The sequence below is a fragment of the Rhodamnia argentea genome, chromosome 4 (genome assembly GCF_020921035.1).
Source record: "Rhodamnia argentea isolate NSW1041297 chromosome 4, ASM2092103v1, whole genome shotgun sequence".
Classification (NCBI taxonomy): Eukaryota; Viridiplantae; Streptophyta; class Magnoliopsida; order Myrtales; family Myrtaceae; genus Rhodamnia; species Rhodamnia argentea.
The window spans coordinates 17072265-17092494 of record NC_063153.1 but is presented as its reverse complement, the minus strand read 5'-3'; the positions used below and the strand labels follow the sequence as shown (position 1 = coordinate 17092494).

Here is a 20230-nt window from a genome sequence, read left to right as displayed (position 1 = left end):
CATCAAGCAAAGGCGTCGCCTTTTACCTCAATCTCACACCCCGTACTACAAAAGTCTCGGTCTTTCAATTTCTCTCTCAATTCTCTTTCTCTCTTCCTCACCCGCTCTTCAATCGCAAGCCAGAGCTCTTCGCCCTTCTCTCGCTCAGGATCCTTCGTCCTCCCGATCAATGGCGAAGCTGAAGGTGGCCGGCACGTGGTCCGGCGCTATAGAGGTCGAGCTGGACGTCTGGACGGTCCCGATGCTGCGGGAGGAGGTCGCGAGGCGATCGAACCTGAGCCCGGACTCGATCAACCTTATTTGCGCGGGCATGGTGCTCAAGGGAACCGACGGGACGGCGAAATTGAGCGACCTCGGCCTCAAGAGCAACGCCAAGATACTCTCGACCCGCGTCTCCGCTGACCAGGGCAAGTCGCTGAAGGAAGAGGCCATGGCCGAGGACGAGCGGTCTCGCAGGCTCGCTCGGGTCAAGTGAGTGTTTGTTTATGTGCAGGTTTTGTGCAGCCATTTCAAGTTCTGTACGCACTTGTTCCAGTGTGTGCGAGTGTGTGATTGTTAAATTTACCCTTTAATTTGACTGCGTCATAGGTGTACTAATTGATTGGTCCAACAAAGTTGTTGACTTTCCTTGCCTAGTGGATTCGTTGCATTCTTTTTATGGTGAATTTATCAAGAACTTGTCTCTTTGTTTGCTGTTTCTGGTTTTCTACTATGTTCGTTGTCTGAAAAAGTTGGATACTTGTCATTGGATCATACACCTTGTTGGACTGGTCTCGTAAAAGATAATGTCGTGAATGGTAGCTCGCCTCTTGAAAGCAGGCTTCTGCTGCTCTCTATCTCTATTATTCTTTCCCTTCTCTTTGTTAATCGGTTGGTGGTTTTGATAAATCGTGCTTGGCGTGATTAAAGTGGGTTCATGTCGATGAGGCTAAGAATTGTCAACATTCAGTGTATCAATTTCACCTCCCTTTCTCTTTTACTGATGGGAGCGAGCTCTGTATTTTTGTTTTAGGTGAAGGAATTCAAAATGCCTCACCTTTTCTAGAACAGGTCCTAGTCAAATAGCAATGAAATTTGTGGTTTTCGGATGGGGGTGTCCAAGTCCAAGAGATGTCTTCCTTGGTTAATAATGCTTGGTCTGAAGCTTTTGGGGTTCCTGTGATGCAGAAGTTTTTAAGTAGCTTTGATGCATCGGAAAATGCTTTCTCCTCATTCCAAGCTCCATTAACTCTTAGTGGCCACCACCAAATCAATCCTTTATCATGCATTCCGCATGCATATTTGTTTTTGTTTTTCCCCCTTTTTTGCAACTTTCGCATATTGACTCGTTGTACTAATCAGCATTCTTAGTGCGGTGTATGTTACTTAACTCATGAGGCAATGCATCTTGATACTTAAAGAAGCATTCAGCTCTGAGCAGGGCATCTTATTATCATTCAAAAGACTTCCCTGAGCAATGTCTTGATAGAGAGACATTTTTATAGTCATGTCATACAATTTCTATGCTTGGCCAGAAGCATCTTGCCATCTGGATATAGATACCTACAGATGTCATCTACATAGACATGCTTTTCTGTTTTTGTGGTACACTTTTGGCTACTCTGTGTGTGTATGTACACATCCACTCATATAATTATATGTATATGTCCTTCTAAATACAGAGCAGCTGCCACTGCACTGGCTAAGAGACATGCAGATGGGTCATTGCCACTTGAAGACTTCAACATAGAACTTGAAGATCAGAGTGGAAAGAAAGTAAATATGGGATCTGAAACTGATCAGAGGTTCGGAATTAGACTAATTTTCTTTTTAAGAAATCCTTTCTCAGGCAATCTTTTCTCACAACCTGCTGTTTAGCTGCTAATGTTTTGACTTTTGTATTTGATTAAACCTCTTGGATTTTCTCTAGGGCTGTGATGATGGGCTTGATGCTTCACTCAAATGCAAAGCAACTTATAAGGAGGCAAAAGTATGGAGATGCATTGGAAGTTCTTGCTATGGGTGAGGTCAGTTACTGGTGCTCTGTGGTAACTTTTAGTAATCTAAGCTTTTTTGGCCTTATCCAGTAGCATGCTTCATTGCTTTTTGTTCTGTAACATGCATAATGGGGCAATTGAGATCAGTAGTTGGGTGCCCTGCTCAGAGCTTTGTTAAAGAGACCTCACCCAAAGGACTTGTCATTTTAATATCATAAAAGATATTCAATATGATTTAGCACATGACTAAGCTTACGAAGGCAGCACCACTATTAGTTTTAAGTGCAAATAAAATATATATCAGGATGACTAAGCATAACTACCATGTACTGCATGCTAGACCAACTGGTAATATATTGCCTGGACATTCTCCAATGCATGTCTTGTCTACATTTGGATCTAAACCATCAGTTTTTTATTAAGATAGATTGTCATGACCAATGTTCTTATAACAGAATGCATGTCCTAAAAACTGCTTGTCAAAGCTGCATCTTTTGTATGTGCCTAAAAACCACCATAAAGTGTTGCAGTAATTTCTTACTACAAAAAAGGAGTCCAGCTCTTTTTTCTCTTGCTTGTGAGTATAGGTTCATGATTATGTAGTTGTTTTCTATTGCTTTGATTGAAATACCTCCTGTTTACTTTTCCATCAATTTTACTTTAACCATTCTTTCTTCCCCATGCAGGAGTCATTCTCTCTCTGCAATCCCCAGTTCATTGAGGTCAGTGATACTCTCCCAATTTATTAAGTCTGCATTTGTTCAGCTGGGAAATTTATCTCATATTGGCTGTGCTCATTCTTCTATTTTATTATTGTATATTGAATGATATGATAGCGCAGAAGCTTCTGATAATATAGTGGATGTTTGGCACTCTAGAATCTTAAGGATGATAGCCACTCATGTGGAAAATGTTTTTCCGAATATTCGCTCTTTGTTTGCGTTGTCACTATTTCTTAGCCTGTCCTTTCTCATTTTGATTCACAGCTCTTTCACTTCACATATAATTGACTGAATGCACCAAATTTTCTTGTTGGTCCGGGAATTATGAACTATTCTAAGGTCACTTGAACTCAGTTGAATGTGGCTTGTGGCCTGGATTTCATGAATTCCTGTTTTGCTTTTTCTTTGGGAAGGCGGTATGGTAGTATTTTGATGTGCCTACAGAGAGATTATGGATGTGTGATTTTTTTTGCTTCGTGTTCTTTGGTTTCAGATGGTTGATAATGTTCCTATAATGCAAATAGACATGGTATGGTGCTATTTCATGCTTCAAGACATCTCATCACTCTCTGTGGCTGGAATTCGACTACAAAAGGCCAGAGAAGGGATCGAACGTGCCCATGGAAAGGATTACTCTCGTGTTAGACTCCTTCAAGGAGGTCGCTATCCAGAGATTGCTTTGTGAGCATCAGTTTTGCAATTTTTCTTCCAGCATTCTTGCAATGTGTGTAGACAACTTTTTTCTCCTGAAGTATTGGCTTCGGACTAATGAATTGGAATAATTAACTTCCAGGCATTTGCGGTTAGAGCTGTTGGAAGGAGTGGTAGCTTATCACAGTGGTCATTTCGATAAGTCACGAAAAGCATTGACATCTGCACAAGAAAAGTTTTTAAAGGTTAGGCATGAAGTCTTATCGATTTATCATTCAGTTATTCAGGTGCTCAGCTCCATTTATGCTTGTGTTGAATTCTTCTGAAGTAGTTAAGAAAACAAATTGTTTTTTTTTTAATTTAGTTTTTGGGATTATTTTGCTTGTGTTTGTTCTGTAATTCTTTGAGGTAATGCTAGGTATTTATTTTTACCTTGCATTCCTATCATTCAAGAGTTCCAGCATATTTAGAGTATTATTTCCTTTGCATTTATCTCATTTTATTTAAGCTGTTTCCTTGAATCTCTCTTGGTCAGCCAGACTAATTATTATGATCAACTAGTAGTTCTCTCTCATTTAGAAGGCACGATTAAGGAGCTAGGACTGTAATTTTGTTGCAGCACTGAAAGAAATTTTGTAATTCCAGAACTCGCAGCAAGTAAATTTCTGGATGTCTTGTTTAAATGAGAAAAAAATTGACCCTAAAGTTGATGGTAGGGTAGGTCTAACTCTTCTGCTTAAGAACTTTTTCAAAGTTGGTTAGCTTGAGGAATTTCCTATTGTTTCAGAAAAAGGTTTTGGCATGTAGTGTTGTTTTGTATTGAAAAAGCCTGTTTTCATAGATTGACTCAATTGCTTTGTCAACAAGTCGATCATCAAAAGATTCTGGTGGTGTTGTATGGATTTCATGCTTAATGCCTTCTCATCTGACTGTCCCTGTGTTTTCGAGTCTTCTCTTATTTCCTCGTAGTTACCTTGACTCTTTCCCTTTTCCAAGCTGATAAATCGATTCTGGTTATTTCAGTTGCAGGTGCCAGATGAATCTTTATCACTAGTAATGAGCATGGGCTTCAAGGAACGTGATGCCAGGAGGGCACTACGCATGACCAACCAAGATGTTGGGAGTGCCATTGATTTTCTAATCGAGGAAAAGTCTAAGAGGTCACAGAAACGTGAGGAGGATATGAAGCGAAAACAGGAAATCAGGTGGGTTTCATAGTGCCCCTATATCTTGTCTTCTTATGCGTGGAAATATCTATGGGTAGCATGAAATATCTAATAAATTTGCAGGGAGCAAAAGTCTTATGGAGTGACACCCGCAAAGAAACCTGTGGACCTCCAAAGATTAAATGAACTGGTCTCCATTGGGTAAGGAACTTTTGCATAATCAAAGGAATTTCCTGGAATTATTTTGTGAAGGTCTTTCTTTAGAATCTGCGTTGGAGATTTGCTATCTATAGTTTGTTTGTGAGAAATCTTTTGTGGATAGTTGCTTATGATTTCAATGTCACTTCATTTTATATTGAAATATTAAAGCTCCATTTGTTTCTCGTAAAATGAATGATTTGGAAAATATTTTTCTGAAAATGACCACCCGTATCATTTGAAATAATTAGTCAATGGAAAATGTTTTAATTATCAATAACAATTTATGTTTAAACATTTTATAGATAATGAAAATATTTTTCGTTTGTTCATTTTTGTCAGCTATACAAACAATCATTTTTGGGAAAATATTTGCGAAATAAATGGAGCCTAAATCACATTTCTATTTTAATAGTTTAAGCTTTTAAAACGGTTAGCACTAATCCCACAAAACTTTCAGATGGTATTAGAGCCGAAGGTGCTGAATTCAAATGTTTTCAGACAACTTTATTGGCCTGCCCCAGTATATATTTCCGTACCTTAATCTTAGGCCAAAATTCAACCTGCACTCGAGGGGGGAGATTTAGAGTATTTAATATTAAATAATGCTTTCTATCAAAACTTATACTTTTTGAACAGCTAGCATTAGTTCCACGAAAAATTTCACAAATTCATTGCACTGCTCTTTAGATGTTCATGAATATTGGTAGTAGTAAACATTTATCTTTTCCCCCGCTTTGTGGTCTAGATAAGTCTTTATTGAGCGCAAGTGATATGGCATGGCAGGTTTGAGAAGGCACTTGCTGCTGAAGCCCTTCGGAGAAATGAAAATGACACTCAGAAGGCACTGGATGATTTGACTAACTTTGAAACTAATGCTACCATTCAGGTTCATTACATATTTCCTACAATATTCTTGGTTTCCATTCAGTAGAGTTTCATCAACAACATATTACAATCCTTTTATATCATGTAGAATGACATAGAATCGAGAAAAAGAAAGAGACAGCAGAAAGCAGATGAAGCAGCAATCGAGCAGCTTGTATCAATGGGCTTTGATAGATCAAGAGGTACATATTCGATGATTGTGTTTTTGTTGCATTTGGTTCTTTCATGTTTGCATGGACTAGCATTATTTAGCATTTTGGATATGGGAACAAGTTTGGGATCAACTATTTGAATATTTCCCTTTTAGCGACTGAATCTAATCATCTTCTACTAATATGAAGTGGGATCATAGTGTTGCAACTGCTTGTTGCATAGTCGTAAGCTTCACATACAGAGCGAATTGTACTTCATCTCTTCCCACTTACTTAGCAATATGTCATTCTACTCGATGGTAGACTCAGTTCTGTGACAAGAAGACCTGAGGGATTTCTTAGTTTTCCAAATGATCAAAAAGAGTTTCACATTGCATTTACGTTGTTTTCTTGGTACATTCAATTGAATCTCGCTGTTGATTAAGATCTCTTAGCAGTTCTATCTTTCGTTTTTCTTTTGGATTTCTGTAGCGGTTGAAGCGGTTAGTGGTGGTCACACTGTGGAGCAAGCAATGCAAAAACTACTTGTGCAGCCTCAGGGTCTTCCAAACCAACCTGAGAATGCCAATCCTGTGACTGCTACTCCTGCAACTACTTCTGCCTTATCAATTAACAATGAGGTTTCAGGTAGTATGAACAATATTGATGAGGTGGGAGATGCATCTGCACATGCTGGAATGGATGACCGGGATGTAGAGATGGAGGAAGAACTTGCGGATGAGTTGGCTCAAGCTGATGCTTTTTCAGACTATGATATTGAAGTCACGAAGGAAGGAGAAGCCATAGAGGAGTACCTTTCTCTGCTCGCTTCAGGGGGTGGCAGTAGCAGTGCAACTCAACCTCGGTAGGGTATGAATATCACTGCCTTGTAGATAAGTTGTTAGATAATGCATCAGATCAGGCAGTGTGTAAATGTGCAATCTGATTACCAGAGAAAAAACCTAACTGCGTACTATGTTGCAGAGGAACTCACACTACTGATTCAGTTTCATCAAAATAAGGTTTGGACGACTTCTTTGCTTGCGTATTTGGCTTTCCGGCTTCAACTTTTGACTTGCTTTTGTTAGATTTTTTTGCAATCGTTTCTTCTGAAGTTGTCGTTTCTATGGCTTGTCCCTTGAAGGATGATACATACATAGATACATACATAATTGTGGATTTTTTCTTTTCTTTTCTCTATTTTAGCTTCATGTTTCGTACTTGGTAGCTGCAGATTTCTTGAATTCTGTTTAAAAAGCAAACGTCCATCTTGAGTCCGAGTCTTTCAATTTTAGAGTCTAATTTCATGGCAGCCGATGCCATCATCAACTCTAATCCAACACCATCACCATAATCACCATAATGTCACCTCAACCACCAACGCGACCATTCACTTCACCACGAGCACATGTAATCTGCCATTTTATCACCATCTAGCTCTACTCGACCGTGAGCAACCTCTCTTGCGTGCCATTTATTATTCAGCACCCTCTGAATAAACTATGCGACTTGCGTATAAAGCGACTTTTGTGCTAAAAGCTTCGGGCTTATCTTTTGGTAGGCTGTGAAGTTATCAAGCAATTCCTGAATCTAGCGTTATTTCGACCAAAAGTTATAACCCACGAGACAGGGTCTTGGTACTTTTGGTAGACATTTGGAATTTTGGAGTCAGAGAGAGAGAGAGAGAGAGAGAGAGAGAGAGCGCTCGCTTAAATATATTACTTTCTTCTACATTGGCCCAATTTGATGATACCTGTTATGGTCGCAAAAGCAGGAACCGTTACGGGAGGCTGAACAAAATTAGCATGAATACATGTGAAATCCAACTGATTTAGGCATAACACAATTCACACAAGAACGTGAAACACCATATATGCACTATCAAAGGCAAAATTATTGTCAATTTTTAGTATTTTATATTTTGCTGATATTAGTTATGGATAGAGGTGATCGATTCCCGGATGCCATCGAAAAGTACGAGTATCTCACATACTTTTTTGAGTCGTCATGGTACCAAAGAAAATTTCCCCTAAGCAAGTGTGAAGAGAGGGAACTGACGCACTCTACTAATGTAATATTTTGAGGGTGTCCCTTTTCCTTTTATTATTAGAACACGCACACCTCTCTCTCTCTCTCTCTCTCTTAGCCTGCATCAAGCACCCAACGGATCCTCCATTGACGAACCTCTTTCATCTCTCTTTCACCTTGGTTTCCACATGATGAGCTTTACTTTCATCTAGCTTGGTCGTGATGGTGATTCTACTTTCGTCTAGCTTCACTGGGATGGTGGCTGTGCAAGACCAGGGTGGTGGCTGCATGAGAAAGGGAGGTGAGAAACCGAGGTCTAAAGGAGAGAGAAAGAGCTCAAATCTTAATTTAGGGTTATCTTCCATCGGTTCAGTCCGGTTCCACACAAGGAACCGGAAACCCAACCATTATTCCTGGGTTCCTGGTTGTGGAACCGGGAACCACCTAGAATTGGCCAATTCGATCAAGTTAGATTCAGCTCCCAGGTTGGATCGGAAAAGAAGACTGCCATGCCTAATGGAGGACTAATTTATGATCAGCTGAAAAAAGAAAACCAACACCATTGAATAGAGGTAAGTAGAACCATACCGACCAAACTGGGAAAAGGAAAAAAGACAAACCTTTCAGCTAAACAGTTATTTTCATGGTGTACACGTTGGTAGCAGAGGATGTAATATAATGTTTCCTCTGATTGTACAGATAAAAAGTACAAGGCCTAACGCCCTTGGAACAAGCAAATTCCAAATTCCAGGACTGGATAACCAGGATGCCGTCACTACCATTATATACCACCTTGAAAAGAACTAAGAGAAAGCTACTTTTTTCCCGCAAAATCAATTCAATTACAGAATCTAGTTAGATGTACAATACAATATATGGCATTTTCTGCCATGAAAACTAGAGTAACATCATGAGGCCACAACCGACCGTGCACCACTCCGTCCAAGACCAAGACCCAAGCCCAATGGCACATTATCACTTTTGGTCTTACCATGGTTGTGACTGCAGTGTGATGAGTGAACATGTCCGTGATGACTGTTAGAACTAGTACCACCGACATTTATAGCGATATGGCCATTTTCAGCAGGTTGATGAGAATGCATGTTGCCATTCTGCAAATTCAAGGCCCTTACCATGTGCGTCATGCCAATGCCCTCAGAATGAGCTGAGTCCTCAACATATTCCACATCTTCATTATAACCATTGATCAAGAAATCAGAACAATTCTTCTTGAAACCATGATCATAAGGATTTCTGAACCTGCCACCTGGACCCTTGAGATAGCTATAACGCATTGCATTTGCCATCTCATTTGTCGTGATGTTGCGCGATATCTGATGACCAACAAAAGGCAACTCAGCTTTACATTGTCAGTCAGAAGGGATGCAGAAAATAAAATACCATGCTCTCAAATAGACACGCAGATTATACGATAGCGAAGTGCCAATCTTCCCTGAACAAGAAAACAGCAGAGTTCTGGCAGAGAGACAGTGGAATAGCATTATTTACCCTCTTTTTGGCATCAAATAGCATCTACGGCCTCACTTATCATACATGATCAATAGACCCTGACTCAAAATTGTATGAGAGCATGTGGGACAGAATAAGCTACTAGATCAGTGCAAACACTTTAATCTGGGCAACCAAAAGGGGAAAAAATAATGTTGACTAAGGAATGTGCAGGAACTGACTAATGACATTTGCATTATAATTGAGATGCCAATGCATAAATAAATGTCAACTTGCAAAGGAACAGCTACCGGGCTTGTGGCTTGCACATGGATATTAAATTAGGAAGAAGAAACTATCAACTTTCAATTCTATTTTTTCTTTCTATCTATAACTTCCAATATATAATGTCAAACTTGCCAATGCAATATGCTTCTGTGCACGAAAGAAACAATGGGCATGAGAAATTCAAGCGATGAAACCTCTAATATCAAATGTAGAACAGCGACAAATGTAATTAAAGAGTTGATTAATGGCTAATAAATTAGATCCGAACATACCTGAGACGCTTGAACAGCAGTCAGCGATGCAACGCCAAAGAAGATAAAAAAATCTACTATGAAGAATGATAAAGCGCCAATATGTTGGGTTCCAGCATGACTCAACCAGGCCCCAAAGGAAGATGGAGCCGACGGATCTGTCGAAACTCCTGCATACAAAAATTGTGGACTCTTGATAAAGTTCATCTCCAAAGGTAGAAATACATCAAAATTAAAAGTAGCGGACTCACTTATGAGAGTAACTGCACCCGTAATCAGCATAGCTGCGACCTCCAGAACAAGAAACACAAAGAAGTCCCATTTGTTTTTCTGTATCCGGATAAGTCAGATAATAAGTTGACCACTTAACAGCATATACTATGTTGATCATAGCATATGACATTTTCTTAATTACATAAAAGATGAGGAAGAATCCTGTATTTAGCAAAGTTGAATCCATGAGGCTACCTTGCCAACACAGTTGGATACCCATGGACAATGATGGTCAAACTGTTCGACACAGCGATCACAAGTAGAACAATGTTTTGCACGAAGAGGCCTGACAATCTGTATGATGAGATAGAAGAATAAGATATTACAAAACAACGAAATTGAACCAGAAATAGGCCACGAACTCAGCAACTAACATCACCTTGCATGTTGCACAGAGTTGCGACCAGTTCCCAGCTAGCAAAGCAGGATTATTTATCTCAATCTTCAAAAGGGGTTCCTGGAAAATGATTAAGAAAGCATAAGATCAGAAATAAGTAACATAGATCATTTCACTTCCATAAGAAGGGGATAATGGCTAATTGCCACCATAAATAAGTACAATAATGCTAACAACTAGATCATATTACAGCATGAGTCGACAACATTGGTATAGGTTATGCAGTCCAATCACTGAGCAGAGGCAGAAGGAAATGGAAGAAATTTCATGGCAAAGGGCATGCATGGGGAGAATTTTGAGCTCACGTCATCTTTCATATTTTGTGGATCATGCACATTCATCCTGATGTAACCTGGATCCCTTCTGCACGGAAGAGGAAAGAAGGGCCAAAAAGAGCAATGAAAATCAAAACACAATAACCAGGTGCCATGAAAGAAGTATCAAGTGACTGCTTGCAACTACATGCAACAGGAAATTTGTCTTAACATGAAATGAAACGAAGATAACTACAAGGAGTGTTTAAGCATCAACACGAACAAATTAATCAAAAACAATATGCATAAAGGAAATTCATCATAAGACGGTTGACACTCAAGCAAAAACTTCACAATGATGCTTAATAATTGCATGGCTAATCACAAACAAGTAAACTGTCAAACAGCCAAAAGAAACTCAACTAATATGCGAAGTTCTTGAAGAGAGAGAGAAAGAGAAGGGGAAAAAAAAGCACGAAGCATTTAAGTGGTAAAACCAGAGCAAAATAGTTGCATCCTAAGAATGACAGCAGCTAATCTTTCTATTTTCCAGCAACATTGACTACAAGAAATATGTGAAAAGAAGTGCTCTCAATAGATCAAACACCAAGTGAAAATTTGACTAAGTTGGTTAACCATTTGTCGGTGTATATGGTACCAAAAAAGAATTATGATTAAAGCACCCAACAATTCTCTCAACAAAATTAGATGACAAAATAACCATACATTGAAGTTAGATGCACAAATCAACTAGATGAAGAGAAAACATGACAATCATGTATCACATAAAAGGAACATGTATCAACCTACTTGCTACAAGGAACATAAAAACTAATCAAACGAAGAGAGAATGTGATGATCATGGATCAAAATAATGCAAGTGTTGATTAAAATAATGAAACTGCTGATCAGGAAATTAACAGTAGAAATTTTAAAAAGTACCAAACTACTTGCTATAAGGAACATTAAAAACTAAGTTAACCGACAGCCTTCCCCAACCTGAGTGATACTGCGCCTACGGCCATTTCCAAATTTACAAATGGCATTCCAAGAATATTGCTGCTTAAACTTTGTACTCAAGGTGCAAGATATGTGATAGCATAACTCCAGAAGTACCAAAAACAGCCTCATGTTCAATTGAAGTATAGAAAGCCTAGCTCGTTACCTGCTACACCGGTAAAACAGTGCTAGCCCCGCACTAGCTAGAAAAACACCTGACCATGCGAGAAGGCCAAAACCAGCTGTTAACTTTGGCAGATTTCGTGCTGCAGCCAAATCCACAAATAGAGTGTGTGATTAGGATAAGAACACAATCGAAAGGAATGTCAACATCAAAGATTTGAGTGTCACAGATATACCCATGATGACCGAATTTATATAGATAAGCAGCAGCAGAATGATTACAAAACACAAAACAGGGGCCAGTCCTAACTTGGAGAGCTTTCCTAAGCGGCTATTCCCATCACAACGCTTATCAAGCAACCTTCTAGCATTACCCTGCAGCACCAGATTTATCAATCACATTGAAACTCCAAGTAGAACAACCCTCGGTACTCTGGCACTCTAATATGAAATCGCTTTTAAAAAGATAAGTAGAACTTCTTCAGATGAAAAAGAAACCAAATATTGTAAATACCTAAGGTTTCAAGTATAACTGATAGCAGAACGCAATAATATTCAGATTCAAAAGACAAATAATAAAGAAATAATGCATGTCATGTGAATATACATACTCACATGGTTACATGACACTAGGTGATATTAGAGCATAAGGACGTGTGTGATGTCTAACATTATCCATCGATCAACGAGGAGGTAAACTCTGTGTTTTAAACAAAATGAAAATAAGACCCTTCATGCCCCAGTTAAACTTTTGCAAGTATGGTTTTTCTCGCATTTTTCTGAATTTGGCACAAATATGATTATGTGTGAGTTAAATGAGTCCGAAAATCCAACTGCAGAGTCATTACCACACAAAATCTTGCCAAGATAGAGAAAGATATAAAAGATAGGCACAAAAGATTTGTTTCTATATGGCAAGAAATTTTATATGCTCCTCAACAGGGAAAATTTATATGTCATGAAATTTCTTTTTACATGACAAGCCCTAAAGTTGCTTGACATGAGAGACTGGAACTATGAAACATAGTAAAGTACAACATACTAGTTATTGAACACCTACAAGGAAAAAGGCAACTTGTCTGTGATTTTTTTCAGATGCAAGCTGTGCAGGCGTAAGGCCAGTATTGTCGGTCACCATTAAGTCCTCCTTCTTACCAGCCTGCACCAAGACTGTGCATGCCTCTAAATTACCCCTAATAGCGGCCCAGTGCAGAGGAGTGCAGCCTGAGGTCATAGACATACATGACCATTATATAGCAGTCCAATATAATTTATGAAACAAAGCATAGAACCTTCAAAGACAAGAATTCTAAATAAATTACCTTCTTTATCTTGCCGCCCGCGATAAGCATCCAAAAATAAAAGTAGACGTATGCAGTCAGCAAAACCTTTGTAAGCAGCCCTACATTTCTCCAAGAAGACAATTGAAGCATCCATCAATTATCAATTGACTGTCACCAAAAGCAAAATTATAAGTTTTCAAAATCAACAGGATATTTAAAATTCTCTCCAGAAACAACCCACTTGAAACCTATCTCTGTCCAATGTCACCACATCAATTAAAAGAATATCACTTTAGTATCAACACATTGATATCTAAGGTTCAACCCCTAAAAACTTCAGCCACTAAAGCATAGTCGCCCTTCTTTTTATTTTTTATTTTTTAGCTAGGGATAGCCACCCTCATTGACATAACATAGAATATCCCAAGTTTAATGGCGATCTACAATCATTAGACTCCATGATGTACATCCCATTCCTCCTCAAGTTTATCATGCATAAAACATCTTTACTGAAATTACCATGTTTATGCAAAATGCATACGCCTAAAGGTTAGCGGGTTCTTAGTATCCATCGGTCCCCATTCACTGCTTCAAAACTCACTCCTCTTCCAATGCTAATTCTACATTGATCCAAGTCTTCAAAAGTCCCAGTTTGACCAACCATTGAAAGATCTGAAGTTCTAAGTTCATCTGTAATTCGAAAATATAATACTCCCACTGATATGTTGTTAATTAAAAGTTTGTTATCTATTAACAACATCTTGTAGGCCTCAGTAGGCTTGTCCTTAATAGGCAAAGTGAAGTCTCAAGGCTAGAGTGGCACTGTAAGCTTCTTGTAATTGAGCATTCCTCCTGGGACCACCCTACTGTTTCTATCGAGCTACAAAACTATCACGTGTCCTCTATATCTAGAAATTACGCAACTCGTATCTCCTTCTCGAAAGCTCTCCAAAGAAATTCCCTAAGAGCCCTATAGGCCTCCCTAAGAATTAAGATTATAAAAAAAAGAATTAAAAGGATAAAGATTAAAAATAATTACAGAACCATAGGAGGAAGATTAAAATTTAAAATGCACCAATTTGCACTTATATAAGCATACTATTTTCCTCCTAGTGGCCAGAAAATGATTACCCTCCATGAGGATAAAAATGTGGAAAGAAGTCACGACAGGAAAATAATTTCAGAGAAAAATAGTATGTATTTGTTATAATAGTGGAAATAATACTATGAATTGCTCGACATATACAAAACTATGTAAACGCTTGTGTAAAAGTGATTCCTGTATACCAGTGTAAGGGGCTTCTTCCATCATTATCTGGAACATCTGGATCGGCATTCCACTTTGAAACAATGTGATAAAGGAAAGAAGTCTGACCATACTGAGCGGCAATATGTGTTGTCTGTAGATCAAGCCCAAAGTTCCATTAAAATGAAGCTTTGACTGTGATGTCAACAAGATGAAAGAATCTGGAGCCACTATATCACGTATGGTTTCATCCACAGACAAGGTTTTAAAGCACTAAAATATAAAGTGTGCGCATGCATCTTCCAACTTCACTATCAAGTAACTTACAATGACATTGATGTTATGAGAATCTACACTTGCGAAATAAGTGTGCTTTATCGACATAAGTTAGTAAGACCAAGTGACACTAATCAAAACAAATTAACTCAATTAATCTAAACTATGGATCTAGCCCTGCAAAAACACATTCTGATTGCACTATCCTTCATTAAGTCTATGCGCTATACAGTATATGTCTTTCAGATCAATCGGCATGCAACATTAGTAGATCGGTGTTATGTTCCTATTCGCAGGGAAAGGAAAAGAGATTCTGCACCTCATATCAAATTAATGATATGTCAAATATAACGAATGCAAATAACATCTTTAGTAACCAAATATTATTCACTTGAATTGAGTTACCTGATATAGCCGATGCAATTAAATTCAGTTGGAAGTGTTTGTTTGAGTCATTGAAAGTGCAATGTAAAAACAAATAACTTTAGTTGCTTTTGTTTTGATACTTCAAATAAAGTGCAACATTGACTACTTTCGACAGTGTACGGTAAGAGTATAACATATCAAGTTCTTTTTGTGATTCCAAAAGCCTAAATGAGTTACATGATGTGCTAAATTTATTCCAGAAAAAGAGCATCACAAGGGTTATTTTGATATCTCTAATTGTATATATATATATTTCAATTTGAAACAGAAGAATACACAAAAATGAAACAATCTAATAGTATTAGTAGTCATATGGGGCAAGGGGAGCTCGATAACTTTATATGAAACCCATAAGAGTCGACAATTTCAGATAACTTTAAAATCCTTCAATTAATTGGATCAATGTTACATTATCAAACTCCTGATCTACGACCAACCTGACTCAAAAGGAAAAATGGAAATAAATTGACTTTCTGGCTCCTCACCTTTTGCAAAGACACTTTCAAACTCTTACAAGGACTTAAAGATATAAGATAAGAAAAGCTAACCGACATGACTGCCCGCATAGGTTTCATTACAGGACGTTCTGATCTCAGGATCTTATCTATTGTATTACTACTGTTGAAATACAGATTTTAAGGACGATATACAGTTAAAACTTTGTACTAAACATTATAGGAAAGTATCTCTACACAGTAGCCAATATATAATAGCAAAATCCTTGCCTCAGTATGAACCATCAAAGAAATCTTGAAAAGTCATTTGTACCATTGATTATTACGTAAAAGGTGATATGGAATTACAATAATTGAATAATCCAAAATCCTCTCCCAGAAAGGGAAAAAATTCCAAATTCATTCTACGGTGTCTTAACAACAACCATATTACCATTCAATAGAATCAGTACAAATTATCTCATTTCTCATTCTTTTTACCAGCTCCGCTTTTAGCTTCTTCTTTTTTTGCCGTATATTCATTTTACTGTCTAAATTGTTGATCACTGCAGCTGGAAGTAAGGGACTGCATATATTCTTGTTAGGTTTCATTGAAAGCTCACGCGCATGCAATTTCAGTTCACGGTTAAATTCTAGTTCAAATAGCAATGACTCCTTACGACTTCTGCAAATTGACTGAGATATCGTTCACCAGGTTAACAGGAGAATGGAGGCTTGGTGAGGTTCAAACTTAGGTGTGCAAAAATAGGAATGGCTGGATAAACTGACTCTGTCCACATTGTAATACTCATGTTTGAGATAGTCATCAAGTGCTTTATAAATAAATGACCACTCCTAAGATGTTTCCCAGAAGCTGGTAGTCATTCCCGTAAAGATGGGACATCATAAAAAATAAAAACAAGGCCTTTAAATGATTATGCTCATTGATTCAAGATGTCTCATAAACAAATTGGAATTACATCATATCAAATTCTAGGTTGTTGAGGCACAGGAATGAGATTGGTCAATTTTTAACCATAAATCAGGATACTCCTACTGGAGGAAGTAAGGAACTTAAATTATTATCACTTGCCTAGCAACTTGTGGCAATTTATAAATGACGGAGAAATATTGCAACCATCATTGAAGACTTACAAAAGGTGTGCCGAAAGAAGAGTTGCAGTTTATCCTCTCCGATTAATCAGGAATCTTCTTAAGTGATTGCACTCTATTAGGATTCTAATAAGTTCCCCTTCCTATTTGGAATTGGATTCAGCAGTTTCCTTAGGTTTATTAGACATATCAGGTTTCCTATTTTGACTCGGAGTAGTACTTTAGAGAGTCTATATGTATTATTGTAATTGTTTCTTTGGAATAGAGTTGATGCAATTCTTTGCTTAGGGATCGTGTGATGCAATTCTAATCTTAGGTTTAATGTTTTACAAACCCCAAGTGTGACACTTAGGAAGCTTTGGGTGTGAAGCCTAAATATCTATTCTATGTTGAGGGACCCATCATCCCACATCACTATGACACTTCAAAAACAAATTTTTCTACGCGTACTTGTTAAAGGCCAAAATAAGAAGCTCACGTCTCAGGTGAAAGTAATCAACCATGATGCACTACTTGTGCCAGATGAACATCTTATGAAGCACTAGAGTGAAGAAGCAACAAATTCTAACCTGGTACCCACACAAATCAGCAGCGTTTACTCGGGCACCCTCTCGAAGTAGAAGCTCGGCAACCTGGATTGCACCTCGAACTGCACTCCAGTGCAATGCCGTCTGCCCAGTATGATCGGCAGCATGTATGTCTCCTCCGTGCTGGTGCAACCGGGAGGAACTTATTAGTTCGAAATCACCATATGAAGACCCAATCCAACACTCAAAGAAACAGAAAATACGGCATTACATTCTATCGAATCGAACATATAGATGAGCCAGTCCATGCTAAAAGTATAGCCTACTCTAACAAGGGGAAATTTTGGAATTAAGCCAAAGGAAATGAAAGCAACTCCAGCTGGGGTAATTCATTCACCTAAAGGGAAAAAAAGAAAGAAAGATAAGAAGTGCGACCAACGGTAGCACTACAAGAAGTTCGACAGTTACTCGATAATCTGCATACCAAGTCAGTCACACCCTCAGTAAGCTAGATGAAAATCAATGATGAAGGTACACGACAAAACAAAGATGAAAGAGAAGAAAACACAATTGCAGCCCAGTCGAAGCTCCGACTTTTATTATCTGTTGGATAAACAAACACGATCTGAAAGATTCCATGGTTAAGAACGACAAATGCAAATTACCAATCAAAAGAACCCCAAATCACCAGCATACGTATCTCCATTGCGAAGTTTACTTTGACAGACAATCCATCTAACAACCCAAGAACATTCCATTTAGCGTACGAATCGCACATTACGCAACAACAATTGACTACAACTACACGCACCCCCACATCACATAATAACCAAGACCCATTTCGAAGAGGCAAAAAGGGACCAAAAAGAAAAGAAAAGGGCAAGACCTCAATGATGTACTGAGCGGCAGCAGTCCAGTTATTGATAGCAGCCCACTGCAACGCGTAATAGCCCAAACCGTCGGGCTCGGACACCGAGCAACCCTCACTCTCCACCAACCTCCGCAGCTTCTCCATGTCCCCGTACGCGGCCGCGGTGTAGACGTCGTCCCTTAGGCTATCGTCGGCGGCGGCAGCGGCAGCAGCTCCGCTCGGGGCCCCGGCGCCGGAGGAGGAGCCCCGGTCGGCGGATTGGACCTCGTCGACGACCTCGATCTCCGACGACATTGCCGCTGAAATCGGGAAATCCTCGTGCCCCTACGGATTTTTCCTTCTCCCTATCGTGGGACGAATTTGATTTTGAGGACGAGAGAGAGAGAGAGGGGGATGGATTAGAGAATGGTTTGATCAAGGGTTGACTTAGTTTTGATCGTGCGAAACGGGGCTGTGGTTTTCACGAATTTGGGATTTGTCGAGGGTCTTTCTTGGGAAAAGCAAGAAATTGGAGAATTCGGATTTTTTTTGGGGGGCGTGGGGGGCGGGGAGGGAGGGGACCGGCGGTCCGTGTTGACTCGGGGATGGTTGCGGCGGCGATGGTGGTGGTGCTGATGGCGATATTTTCGACAGAGATGAAGCCAAATGGACGTTTGAGCTTTTTTACCCCTTTTCTTTTCCTATAGATTTCCGCAAAATGCATATTCGTCCCAAAAGAATTTTTTTTCTTTTTTTTTTTTCTCATTTGGTGCAATTCCCAAATCCATCCCCACCGTCTCTCTCTGTCCTTTCACCGCGCTCCGCCCCCACCATCGGTCAGTGTTGTTGATGCACCTCGGTGTTATCAGGAATGATCGATTTTAAGGCGGATAGATTCGAGATTTGAAACCTAAAATTTATCATGTCGGGTCAATTATTAATATTTAAAACTTGAAACCGACCTTTTAGACCTTGGAACCAATCCTAGTGGCCCGATTCGCTTCCTTTTTTTTTTTTCCTTAAAAGACTAAAATTTAGTAAAACATTTAAAGTCGAGTCAAATAACATTCACAGGAAAATAGTAAAACAACGACACCACGAGAAAGATAAAGCAATGCGGATGTGGAGATCAAGCAATCCAGCTTTAGGAAATAAGACCTTGACCGACTTATAATTTGAGGTCGACAATCGTCACAACCGCCTCAAAGAGAAAGAGAAAGAGGATAGGATTTGATTGCATGGCAATTTCTTCTTCTTTTTTTTTTTTTTGCGCTCAGCAATTTGAAATGAAAAGAATACGACAATTTTAGTAAAAAGGGGTACTTGGGACGTAAGTTTACATGCATGATAAAGTCGTAGGGTGAATGGAGGCTATACATTTATAAAGAGCGTATACGCTCTACAATCGGGATGATGTGGTGTATTTCAACGCCCTTCTCGTGTGCAAATTGGATTAGAAACGGCACATGAAATTTGACGAACCGAGTAGGTGCACACAAAGAAATAAACTGGCATGGATACCAACTTTGCCATGTGAGAATGTTGAATCCAAATTTTTATTTTTCAAAATATTCTAACGAAGAACATGGTGCTATTACGGAATTGCGATGCCCACTAGGGCCACTACTATCCCTCAATCGCATGATTAGACTTTCCAATGATTATGACTTATTTGAGATTGCAAAGTTGGTGCTGTTTTCTTCATCAACAAGCTTAGAAGTTAGGAGTGCTCTCAAAGACTTTATTAGTATTTTCGATATTGTTTGGGCTCATCTATCTTTTGGAGTTTTGGAGTAGAAAAAATACCGAAAATTACTTCTAAGTTTCACCCAAGGATGACCAACATAATTCTATTTGTGAAAAATACCACTTTCATACTAAAACAGAGAAAAAAAGCAAATTGCCTCCCGTTGAAATATCATTATCACCAAGCCTCCAAAGTCCCCAACAAATGCTATCCTTCATCATCCACATCTCCCACCTCTCCTCCGCCACCCACGTCCATCAACCCTCCGCCCCGCCGCCTCCACTCCACCACCACCGTCGACCCTCCTCCTTGCCCTCGCCATATCTCTCTCTCTCTCTCTCTCTCTCTCTAGCCACCGACGAGTTAATATGTAGCGGCGGCTCGCAACCTAGTTAAAGTCTCTTGTGGTGTTGCCGCATGTCGTGACCTCGAAAATGTTGCAAAAATGGTCTCAAAAAGCGAAATTCGATTTGTGAAATGGATACTTTCAAAAGTAAAGATGGAAAGCTAGAACTACGAGATATGTCTTTTTAA

The 20230-nt window shown here is 39.0% G+C and overlaps 2 protein-coding genes across 2 annotated transcripts; one reads left to right on the top strand and one right to left on the bottom strand.

The window, feature by feature from the left end:
- Positions 1 to 6771, top strand: LOC115751034 (NEDD8 ultimate buster 1). The gene is made up of 11 exons (XM_030688718.2): positions 1 to 471; positions 1662 to 1784; positions 1910 to 2006; positions 2663 to 2698; positions 3192 to 3379; positions 3492 to 3594; positions 4373 to 4554; positions 4639 to 4716; positions 5500 to 5602; positions 5690 to 5783; positions 6225 to 6771. The coding sequence occupies exons 1-11, from the start codon at positions 170 to 172 to the stop codon at positions 6599 to 6601; spliced, it is 1683 nt and encodes a 560-aa protein (XP_030544578.2). The 5' UTR covers positions 1 to 169; the 3' UTR covers positions 6602 to 6771.
- Positions 6772 to 8511: 1740 nt separating this feature from the next.
- On the bottom strand, positions 8512 to 18502 carry LOC115751010 (protein S-acyltransferase 24-like). The gene is made up of 13 exons (XM_030688673.2): positions 17986 to 18502; positions 17142 to 17282; positions 14365 to 14477; positions 13117 to 13196; positions 12855 to 13018; positions 12031 to 12169; positions 11838 to 11937; positions 10724 to 10781; positions 10401 to 10478; positions 10217 to 10315; positions 10000 to 10078; positions 9770 to 9918; positions 8512 to 9094 (listed from the first exon to the last, which is right to left on the bottom strand). The coding sequence occupies exons 1-13, from the start codon at positions 18262 to 18264 to the stop codon at positions 8669 to 8671; spliced, it is 1905 nt and encodes a 634-aa protein (XP_030544533.1). The 5' UTR covers positions 18265 to 18502; the 3' UTR covers positions 8512 to 8668.
- Between the last annotated feature and the right edge of the window lie 1728 nt (positions 18503 to 20230).

Coding starts and splice junctions, on each gene's coding strand:
- LOC115751010 (XM_030688673.2), bottom strand. CDS start 18,264: ATGTCGTCGGAGATCGAGGTCGTCGACGAGGTCCAATCCGCCGACCGG. Junction 13,019..13,116: donor CGGGCGGCAAGATAAAGAAG/GTAATTTATTTA, acceptor CTATGACCTCAG/GCTGCACTCCTCTGCACTGG. Junction 10,079..10,216: donor TATCCAACTGTGTTGGCAAG/GTAGCCTCATGG, acceptor ATCCGGATACAG/AAAAACAAATGGGACTTCTT.
- LOC115751034 (XM_030688718.2), top strand. CDS start 170: ATGGCGAAGCTGAAGGTGGCCGGCACGTGGTCCGGCGCTATAGAGGTC. Junction 2,699..3,191: donor GCAATCCCCAGTTCATTGAG/GTCAGTGATACT, acceptor CTTTGGTTTCAG/ATGGTTGATAATGTTCCTAT. Junction 4,717..5,499: donor AATGAACTGGTCTCCATTGG/GTAAGGAACTTT, acceptor ATGGCATGGCAG/GTTTGAGAAGGCACTTGCTG.